Source organism: Sinocyclocheilus rhinocerous, unplaced genomic scaffold (assembly GCF_001515625.1).
Source record: "Sinocyclocheilus rhinocerous isolate Xijiao unplaced genomic scaffold, SAMN03320098_v1.1 scaffold1012, whole genome shotgun sequence".
NCBI classification, from domain to species: domain Eukaryota; kingdom Metazoa; phylum Chordata; class Actinopteri; order Cypriniformes; family Cyprinidae; genus Sinocyclocheilus; species Sinocyclocheilus rhinocerous.
Genome location: NW_015640039.1, coordinates 263379 through 274594, shown reverse-complemented (window position 1 = coordinate 274594; position 11216 = coordinate 263379). Strand labels below are relative to the sequence as shown.

Below are 11216 nucleotides of genomic sequence, written 5' to 3'. Positions count from 1 at the left end.
GAGGTGGCAATAGTGTCAGCCACTAAAAGTCATTGTCAGTGTGAGGAGACATTAGGACTGTCAATCAAAAAGGGTGAGAAAAGGCACTGGAGAGTTACAGACCAATTAAAGAAAAAAGTATCTGACTTATCGGCATAACAGCATGAAAACCCTTCTCATATTGAGAAAATTGAATTAAAGCACCTTGCGTCACCTAAAGAAATATTTGAAACGTCATAGTAAGTAAAATGAATATTTCTTCTGAAGCGGTGTCATTTTCAGTGTTTTAAAGCAAGGTCGCAGATAAAACAACTGTTGCTATCAGCAGATGTCTTTCTGAATAACTGGACATCAGTAAATCGGTTCGACATCAGTAAATTATAGGGGTGCTCCGATCAGGATTTTTGAGGCCAATCGCCGATCACAGAAAGCAGTATCTGCCGATACCGATCTTTTAAAAGCCTTCTTTTTTGATCATTTATAACTATTTATAATGATACTCCAATCAGGATTTTTAGACATTTATTCAGGGCCTAAATTTTATTTTTGAAAATGGGGGGGGGAATTCCCCTCTTAGGTGTCTCTTGAAATGGGGGGAATTCCCCTCTTAGGTGTCTCTTGTGAGAGGGGAAGCAGCACGGACTGTGCTTTCACAGAAGAGTCCGCTACTGATCTGCGGCTGTTTACCACACACAAAACATTTATCCATTATTTTGATTTCAAATCCAAACATTGTCACTGAAAATGCTTTTTCAGCATTGCAATTCTTTTTTTTTTTTACACAGTACAGTAATACAATCTTTCACAGACATGTTTAAACACAATAAATATAAGCAACACATTATTCAATGCTTATAGACAGACGCAATGTGTGGTGATTTGAAGCCATTGGTGTATTTTGCGAGAGAAAGAGAGAGAGAGAGAGCGCGCGCGCGGTGATTCACTCACGCTGGTTGTGAAATTACATCTCACACAAGGTTTTCAAATTACTTTATAAGTTATTTAATGAAGAAATAAGAAGGTGAGTACATCACCTTCAGCATTATAATAATTTCACCCGTGCCGGACAGAGCAACCTCCCACGGCAGCGTCATCAGCTTGAGATCGTTTTTTGAGATCGGCCATTTTAGAGACCGCCGATCAAACATCCCAACGTGATTATTGGCCGATAGTGATCGGTAGCCGATCAATCGGAGCACCCCTAGTAAATTACATACAAAACGCACACCACAAAGGGAATTATGGGTAACTTTTAACGAGTACGAGTACAGGAGGCCAGTATCGGGCCCGATACCGTGCATCCCTAGTAACAATGCAATGTGTTTTGCTCAAAATAATTTTTATCAAGCATGACAGCAACATGCTACAAAAATAAATAGATAAAAATAAACCAATTCGACAAAGGAAGAACCGACTGTTCCAATAATGCAGTGTACATCCTTATGTACACATAATAATCATTAATTCTGTCCTTCACGTTTTACCTGAATAACAGGCAAATAATAATAGCCACATGTTGTAATGCTGCTTAAAGGTGCTTCGGACCTACAGTAACACATAAAGGACATTGTCTTGAACATCAATAGCAGCTCTCGGTTTGGACGTTTCAGTTGTAAGTCACATACATCGGTATATTGAGCACATAATACCATCCGTAACAGGGTATTTCAAGTGTTTTCTCAAGGGTCACTGCTCTCCTCTGCTGTGACATTAATACCGTTGCTCAAGAAAGCCTCTTTCTCAGGTGTGGCTGGTCCATTTGTCATTGTTGGTTTGAAGGTGTTGATGGCTTCTATGTTGTTACTGGCCAAGGCCGCCTCTGTGCTGTGCCAGATTCCATAGCCAAAATAAATAACAAAACCTAGAAAGAAACACAGAAGGTCAAGGACAGCAAACGACCTTGTACTTGTTTTCTGTCTGTAATAAAAATGTATTTTGATTATTAATAACTACCCATTTATTGTGTTTTACCATGTTGCTGTGATTAGCCATTTAAGGCTGTGCATTTCCCCATCCTGACTAGACGTGATGCGATACGCAACAAATTTTAACTTAAGTTCTAGCATAGTGCACTTATCAAATCCTAAAAGGCTACAACTGAATTAAGTATTCAGGCTGTTGTGCTGTTTCAGCATGAGGCGCAGCCCTGTGTTAATTTATATGTGAGCAGCTCATGATCCAGTGTTTTCAGCATCTCAGTTCACAGTAAATACAGTGCTGTGAATTTAACATGCGTTTGGGAATTTAGGACACTTTATTTTGGCAGTTGCATAATTTCTACTATTTCTGTAGGCAGTAGCTCACAGCATTTCACTAGATGTATAATGCAAAGCATTTGTAAAGCATTCTGTTAAGAAATTAAGTAAAATACACTACCAGTCAAAAGTTTGGAATAATTACAATTTTGAGCCCCTTTTAAAAGAAGTATCTTATGTTCACCAAGGCTGCTTTTATGTGACAATGTGAAATATTATTACAATTTAAAATAACTTTTCTATTTGAAAAGGCCGATACATTAAAAGGTAATTTATTGCTGTGATGCAAAGCTGAATTTTCAGCATCATTATTCCAGTCTTTAGTGTCACATGATCCTTCAGAAATCATTCTAATATGCTGATTTGCTGCTCAATTATTATTGGTTCACTGAACATAATTTATTTGAAATTATTTTGCATCATCATAAATCTCATAGTCAGTCTTGATTTAATAGTGTAGCACTGTTTCCACAAAATATTAAGAAACTTTGTTTTCAACATCAATAATACTATGAAATGTTTCTTGTGTTGCCATAAAATGAATAAATAACATTTTAAAATATATTAAAATAAAACAACAGTTATTTAAAATTGTAATAAGGTTTTTTTTGTTTTTTTTTTGCAGCCTTGGTGAGCATGAAAAAAAAAAACACTGAAAAATGTTAAACCTTTGGCTAGTATTGCGATTAAAATAATTATGAAATTAATGTTTTATTTCACAGTGCAGTTGTATTACAATAGCAATGCATTAACGTCTTGTTATCAATAATGATAATAATAAATATATACTATTCAATTCATTTGGAAATGTAAAGACAATTTTTTATTTTTTTTTACTTTGTTCAGTTTGGTCAGAAAATGGGTTTGAGTTCTTAATTTTGCTCTCAAAGTACACTAGGTGTATTTTACTTAAAAATTTCTAGGACCCTCCTAGAAGATCCTACGTCCACCCACCATAGTGTCATGAAGTCCTGTGCAAAACAATGAACGTATGATGACGAATTATTGACTTACCTATGGCCATCCAAATGGCGAAGCGCATCCAGGTGCCTGCGTCCAGCTGCATCATCAGGTACACGTTAATGAACATGCTGAGGACGGGAAGGAACGGCAGCAGAGGAACCTGGGTACACACACACACACCCTCCTATCTTTACAAACCGCTATAAACACCGATTATAAAACTCCCTCTGTGTGCATGCAGGTATTTGTTTACCTTAAAAGACAGTTTTGTCTTGCTCTCAGGCTGCCGCCATATTAACATGGTGATGATGAAACAAACCACAGCCAGACTGGCAAGAACCGTAAGAGCCCAGATCTGAAATCCACCCTGAACCGCCACGACACAGAACACACACACCAGAACACCTGCACAAAGAGGAAGGGAAGCCGTGACTCACACTGTGAAGTCAATTCTTTGCTGATCTAATTAGAACTCAAGGCTGATAAAGTGTCTAGGCTGATAAACACATCCGCACATGTCTAACCTAATACACTGGTGCAGATGTTGACGGTGAAGCCAGAGAGACGAGACGGCTCCTCATTTTTGGGGGACAGAAGGTTGCTGAGGGTGCAGAGATCTTGAGATCCAGGCAGGAAACCAGCACTGCTCTCATTGATGGAGTCGGCCTCGGTTTCCTCTTGACAGCTGGCTCTCTGATACTGGACATTCACACTGGGCTGCTCTGGCTGGTACCTGAGAGAGAGAGATATAATAGTCTAACCATCAATTATGGTTATTATTGTTTACTAAAACTATTTCTATTATGACAACTCTTGAAAGACTTTAGCATGCTAATGGATATGACAATGTTAATGTATTTGGTCTTGGCAGAATAGATCCGCTACGCTGCTGAATTGCTGCTGCTGTTGGTTATTGCTGTTGTTATATATTATTGCTGTTGCTGCAAAGCAAGTACAGGAACTTGCTACTGCCAATGCATACGTCGATACGGTGCTGTGAGTATTTAAGACATACTGCTGCTGCACAAATATATAATAACCTGCAGCAGATCTATAAGGTGGAGCTGGGGAGGTGGAGGGATTCAGAGGAAGCCATTTAAATGTAAAGCAGCAAGCTTATTGGCTGCATATGCAACATGAACCAATCAACTTGTGCCAAGTAGTTTAACGCTGTGAATTAGGGCTGCACGATAAATCGCATGTGATTGTCATGCGCATCTTGTCAGAACCGGCTTTACTGACGAGATGCACATGACAATCGCATGCGATTTATCGTGCAGCCCTACTGTGAATATCATCATTTTGCATTAAGGACCCATCAGTCTGCACCAACTGGAGTTTCATAACAGAACTTGGCATTGGCCAAAAAAAAAAAAAAAAAAGTTTACTAGAAATAACAAACATTAACTACATCTAAACCTAAATCTATAGACATTTAAAAGTAAATAAATAAATACAAATCACAACAAAACACAACAAAATCACTTAAAATGTAAAGGGTTACTCCACCCCAAAAATCCCTCATGTCGTTCCAAACCCGTTCGCAAACAGCGTATGCTGTTCTGTGTCAGCCGCACCACACGGATACCTTTTATACACTTTTAATTTGTGTTCCGAAGATGAACGGAGGTCTTACGGGTTTGGAACGACATGAGAGTGAGTAATTAATGACAAAATTTTCATTTTTGGGTTGAGTAACCCTTTAACATTAAAATTAATACAAAAATTACAAAAATAACATGCAAAAAAAGAAATATTATATTCAATATAAAATATTAACAAAAACTAATTATACCACAATAATGATATGAATACATTGAAAACTGGGCTGTCACTTTAAAATTAATTCAGTGTGATTAATAAGAAAATAAGGCAAAATGATTAGCAATTATAAAAAAGAAACAGTACTTGCAATGTTAGACAGCAGAAATATCAAACTCTTTTGTTTTATGTTAAACAGTCTTGGAAAATCTGAAGCCATACCTCAAGACTAAGACACAGGCTGCAACTAGTGTGTAAGCCAGCAGAGTGCCAATGGACATGAGATCAACCAGATCTTTCAGATCAAACAGGAAAGCCATCACCGCTGTGGAGAGAAGAGGAGTGTGTTACTGCAGGACAATGATTCAGCTGTATTAACTGTAATATCTATAACAAGTTCATGAATACTAATTCTGTTGTGTTAATATTGTCATCAGAATACATATGAATAAACTACCATTCAAACATTTGGGGTGAGTAAGATTTTTTTATGCTTTTAAAAAAAAAAGTATCTTATGCTCACCAAAGCTTATTTGATTAAACATACGGTAAAAACTGAAATTTTGTCAAATATTGTTACAATTGCAAGTAACTTATCTATTTTTAATATATTTTAAAATGCAATTTATTTCTGAATTTTAAGCAGTCATTACTTCAGTCGTCTATTTCACAATCTTTCAGAAATCATTCTAATATGCCGATTTGCTGCTCAAGAAACATTTATCATCAGTTATGAAATTTTATAGTTGATTTTTTGTAACAATGTAAAGGTTTTTACTGTCACTTTGGATCAATTCAATGCATTCTTGCTGAATAAAATTATTCATTTCTTAAACAAATTTGACCCCAAACTTTTGAACAGTAGTGCTATTTCAGTGTTAACATTAATAGTGAATTGTAAACATATAACTTGTGGCATATAACATTTCATAACCACCAACAAGAAGTCAATAAAAATAGACAATATGTTAAAACCTGTCAAAACATTAAGAAATAGTTAGTGATGTGTCATATTTAAAGAGAAAACAAACAACACTATTCACTCGTTTAGATTATGCGTGGCCCGTGTAACGACACCATATCCTCTCTCAGATTTGCTACATATCCTGTTAACAGTTGATCCCTTACTTATAAAAAGACATCTTGCACTAGCAGTAACACAGAAATATATTCTTATTAACAATGTTTGCATTTAATGCTTAACATGCAATTAAATGGTTTTAGGTGTAATTAAATGTACCTTAGTGCGTCCTTCATAAGTATAATTTTTCAAAGATATTACATTATGAATTACACTTAAGTGCTTTTTTCACAGGAGTTTGATCATAAATCTTAAGGAAAAAGTGACATGATGAATTCTACTTAATCCGTTTCTCCTCTACGCTTACCGGACAGAAGTCCGGCCGCCATGGTGGCGATGATGGGCGTCTTCCTCTCACTGACGTGAGACAGGAAGCTGAAGATGAGACCGTCATTTGCCATGGCAAAGATAATGCGTGGCAGTGGGAACATGGAGCCCAGCAGACTACACAAGCAGGGGAGGGAGGATGAGTGGATATATGATCTGAATCTGAACGTAAACATGAGCCCAGTTCAGACAATCGCAGATGCCTCTAGCCTCACCACTAAAGCTGAACATAAAGGAGAGCAAAAGCTCAATATACCCCTTAGAGTTCAGCTCCTCGAATGAAATGTAACTTCATTTGAAGTTCACACGTTTTGTATTCATACATGTGACCAAACTGTACATCTGTGTTGTTTTGTACAGTCTACTAACAGTTTAATGTCACTGCTGCAATTCTCTGAACATAAAGGCTTAAAGGGGTCATATGATGCTGCTAAAAAGAACATTATTTTGTGTATTTGGTGTAATGAAATGTGTTTATGCGGTTTAAAGTTAAAAAAACACATTATTTTCCACATACTAAATCATTCTAATATGCTGATTTATTATTAGAATTATCAACAGTTGTGCAGCCAAATATTTTTAAGTTACGCCTTCTTTCTTTGCGTGAATATTTGGGCGGCGTTATGCAAATCTTCCCACACAGTTAGGTAGATATGTGGGGGCGTGTTCGAACGAGCCGTTTTAGGGGGGTGTGGCTCACTCTTAACTTTTATAAAGAATATCTCTTTGGATTTGAGACTTTAGTCTTTGCAACTTTACAGATCTTCTTTATGCACCAAGAGCTTGTAACACTACAAAGAGAAAGGAAAAAATGAAATTGCATCATATGACCCCTTTAAATAAAGCCTATTGTTGGCACCAAAAACCAGTTGGGTCATTTTTTGGCATTGCTGGAGTTTAGTGGATAAGTTTAGTCATGGTGCAGTTTGAGAGGTTGTTGGCCGAATCGCTGTGAGATCTGTAAAGAAGTGAGTCTGTTAATAGTTTAAATGAGCATCCTCACCTGCCACTATTCCTGAGGTTACAGTGGCCATTATAGGCGTTTTGGATTTTTCACTGATGTTTGCCAAGAACTTGAAGAGCAGCCCGTCTTCAGCCATGGCCCATATTACACGGGGCATTGGGAACATGGAGCCCAACAGACTAGTTGAGGGGAGAGAAACAGATTCAAGCCATGCAGTACAGTTAGCTTGTGCATTTAACATCTACTGAAGCTAATTAGCTTTACAACTTTGCCTTTAAAAAGTGTCATGAAAAAGCAAACCATATTTTGAGGATTTGAGAGCCTACAAACATACATTACCATTCAAATGTTTGAGGTATTTTTATTTTTATTTTAGAAAATAATGCTTTTATTTAACAAAAATGATGGTACAGACATTTATAATGTTACAAAAGATTTATATTTCAAATAAATGTGGTTCTTTCAAAAACAAAATCTTACTGACCCCAAACTTTTGAAAAAATAGTACATTTGCACAATAATAGACAATTTACACCTGAGTGATGGCACTGAAAAATGTTTGCCACAGCAAAGAGTTTAACAAGCCAATCAGAGACCATGTCTAGGCTAAGCCCCGCCCACTTCAGGTCTCCCATTCCATGAAAATAATTATTCTATCATTAACTATTTCTGTAGTCATTCATTACAGCTTGCGAGACACCACTGAAATACTTGTGCAACATGTTTGACTGTATCTACATTTGTAAGAGATTTTCATGACACTTTTAAAACATGAAACAATATGTAAATCATATTAAAATAAAACATTACAATTACTTCAGAACACTGCAGCTGAATTAACTTAGTAGTAATTCATATATTAAGTTCCACACAACTTTATGCCTCACAGTTCAGGTATTAAAAGGGTCATATCATGGAGAGCAAAAAATAAATAAATAAATCAACTTCAAAAACACACTGTAAAAAAAAAACTCGTAAATAAAATGGTAAATGACTGGCAGCTACGGTTGCCAAACAAAAACCGTAAAATTTAAGTAAAATATCTTAACCCCTTTAAATAATTTCAATAAGCATTTTGTGTATTTGTGTAGACATTTCCATTTCTAATGTCTTTTTTTCTGAAGTTTGGTGCCGAAATGGCACAGAAATGACATACTGCAGCTTTAAAACAAACAATGCTATGCAAATACACAAACACGCCCCAGAACGGACATAACTTGTAAACCACCTGTGTAGTTCTTACCTGGTGGACAAAGCACAAAGGGAACCAACGGCTACTGCGTACGTCGCCCCTTCCCAGCCCACATATTTGAAGGCCACAGGAAGAGGGCTGTTCTTATCCAGCATGTAGTACGGCATCATCATCGTGAGGGCGGCTGATACGCCGAAGTAGGCGACGAAACAGATGAGAAGAGATGCTACAATGCCAATAGGTATCGCCCTCTGAGGATTCTTCACCTCCTCACCTGAATCACAAACAGAGACGAAAAGGCCTTTATTTACACAGGAAGCCAAAAAAAAAGCTTTGGAATGCATCTCAGTTAGATCCGACTCAAAAGCTAAACTGTGTTGTCATAGAAAAGGAAGAACTCACCTGTTGTGGCGATACAATCAAACCCGACAAAAGCATAGAAACAGGTAGCAGCACCGGACAGAACTCCAGAGAAACCGAACGGCATGAAACCACCAACACCCAACCTCTCTTCAGACGGCAACGGCTCTGACGTACTGCAAATACAAACAAGTACCAAGCTATAGTATCTCCCTCAGACAAAGACAACAATATAAACCATTTCTAGAAGCATTAAAATAGTCATTTTTCATATTATGATTTAGATTATCATTAAGACTTTCCTTGTTAAATTTAATTTGATTTTTATTACTGTAGTAGTATCATTTTAAATTACTTTACATTACTGTATCTTTATGATGTGCAAAAATTAAAGGCAGTGCAACAAATGCTACAACTTAAATATATTTATTTTCAAGGGGAATTTTTGGTTACCTTATATGCAATGAAAAATGTCTCAAAAACAGGCTTCATTTTCTTGTAAGTTCGGTTTTCTAAATGCATGTTATTGATCTTACTATAAATGGTTCATTCGTGCAAATATTGAAATTCTTCATTTTGTGACCCTGTAATGTTTAATCCTGTCATATTTCAATCTTCTGGTGAAAATGACAGACGTCTTTCTGGTGGACCAATTACTAGTGTTTTGAATTAGCTTTAATTTTTATACATATTTTCAGTTTTTTACTATTTCAGTTTAACTTTAATTTATTTTTATTTCAGTTTTAGTAATTTTGGTTAGTTACCTAAATATTTTCAGCTTTATTGCAATTAAAACAAATGATTTAATTTTTTTTTTTTTTTTGTATACAATAACAACACTGTGACCACATCTCAAAATCCAATCAACATCCGATCTTTTATGATAATTTGTTACACAACAAAAACTGTTGCTACATAATTGTGACATACTTTCCCCTGTTTCTTTTTTGACTTTGAACAATAATAAAATCCACATTTCACAAGATATACTGTGCTTCTATCAAAGGGAAAAAAATAAATAAATTCTTTACTTCTCATAGGATGTTTGGTTGAGGATTTCCTTAGGATCCAGGCTCCAGTTTTTGAGGGTTCCTTTGATCAGGCCCGACACGACCACAAACATCAGGACCAGAACATTGATGCAGGTGAACACTTTATTGACCATAGCGGACTCCTTCACCCCAAACGCCAACAAAGCTGCAGAACAAACACAACATATTCATTTGTTGCATTCCTGAACATACACAAACTGAGGTATATTTGTATAACCTGACTCTCAGTGGCTTACCTGTCAGTGTGAGGATGATGAGCACAGCAAACATGTCGGGATACTCTGCTAACACTCCAGGGGCCTTCATACTCATGTGTAACCTGCAGAAATTCTCTATATGTTTGCCAATGAGCTCATCAAAGGTCGCACTCCAGGCCCGAGCGACACTGGACGTTCCTGAGAGAGGGAACATTTTAAGTGTGGTTAGCCAATATGGGTTATAACTATTGATATTTGCCATTTTTAGGCCAGATTTAGGCCTGACTACTTGAAGCATTCTTCTCACCTATGATATAAGACAGGATGAGGTTCCAGCCGGTGATGAAGGCCCACAGCTCACCCACCGTCACGTAGCTGTACAGATACGCGGAGCCCGTTCTGGGTACACGTGCTCCAAACTCAGCGTAACACAGTCCGGCCATCACTGAGGCTAAGGCTGCAATCAGAAATGAGAGGACGATAGCCGGACCGGCATTTTCCCGTGCCACGGCCCCGGCCAACACATAGACACCAGCGCCCAATGTGCTGCCCACTCCCAGTGCCACCAGGTCAAAGGTGTTGAGGCATCGGAAAAGACGAGACTCTTCTGTGCTGCAGTCGACCACCTTCACTCGCAGAAGCTGCTTTCCAAAGCCTTTTATGTAGGCAAGGACCATGTTGATTTCTTTAAGCAGTCAGACACACGCGCACACACACACACAATCACACACACACAAACTCTTCACTGTAGGACCAATGACCTGGAAAAACAAAAGAAAGAGCATATAAACATGATAAAAAGTCCATTAAAGTTTGCTTCAAGTAAAGGTTATTAACAAATTCATTTTTAGTTTTAATAAGTTGCCATTTTTACCTTTACTTTGTATTCCATTTTAGTTTAGCCAATTGTTCTGATAGTTAAAATTGAGTTTTATTTTAAAGACACATTTCTATTTAGTTTTTATTAGTGCAGTCAAACGATTAATCACAATTAATCACATCCAAAATAAAAGTTTTGTTTACATAATATATACACATATATATATATATATATATATATATATATATAATTATGACCCCACTTA

General features: G+C 36.9%; 1 protein-coding gene across 3 annotated transcripts in view; it reads right to left on the bottom strand.

Annotated features, from left to right (window-relative positions):
* Positions 1–1227: 1227 nt before the first annotated feature.
* Positions 1228–11216, bottom strand: part of LOC107752277 (high affinity cationic amino acid transporter 1-like) — a 26775-nt gene continuing 16786 nt past the window's right edge. For all 3 annotated transcript variants that reach the window (XM_016568210.1, XM_016568212.1, XM_016568211.1), the window contains exons 2-12: positions 10439–10892; positions 10171–10329; positions 9914–10079; positions 8925–9058; positions 8574–8796; positions 7370–7509; positions 5181–5283; positions 3722–3930; positions 3451–3602; positions 3249–3357; positions 1228–1840 (exon numbers count right to left, since the gene is read on the bottom strand). In XM_016568210.1, the coding sequence (XP_016423696.1) occupies positions 1659–1840; positions 3249–3357; positions 3451–3602; positions 3722–3930; positions 5181–5283; positions 7370–7509; positions 8574–8796; positions 8925–9058; positions 9914–10079; positions 10171–10329; positions 10439–10808 (1947 nt within the window). In that variant the 5' untranslated portion in view covers positions 10809–10892 and the 3' untranslated portion in view covers positions 1228–1658. The remainder of the gene's footprint in view (positions 1841–3248; positions 3358–3450; positions 3603–3721; positions 3931–5180; positions 5284–7369; positions 7510–8573; positions 8797–8924; positions 9059–9913; positions 10080–10170; positions 10330–10438; positions 10893–11216) is intronic.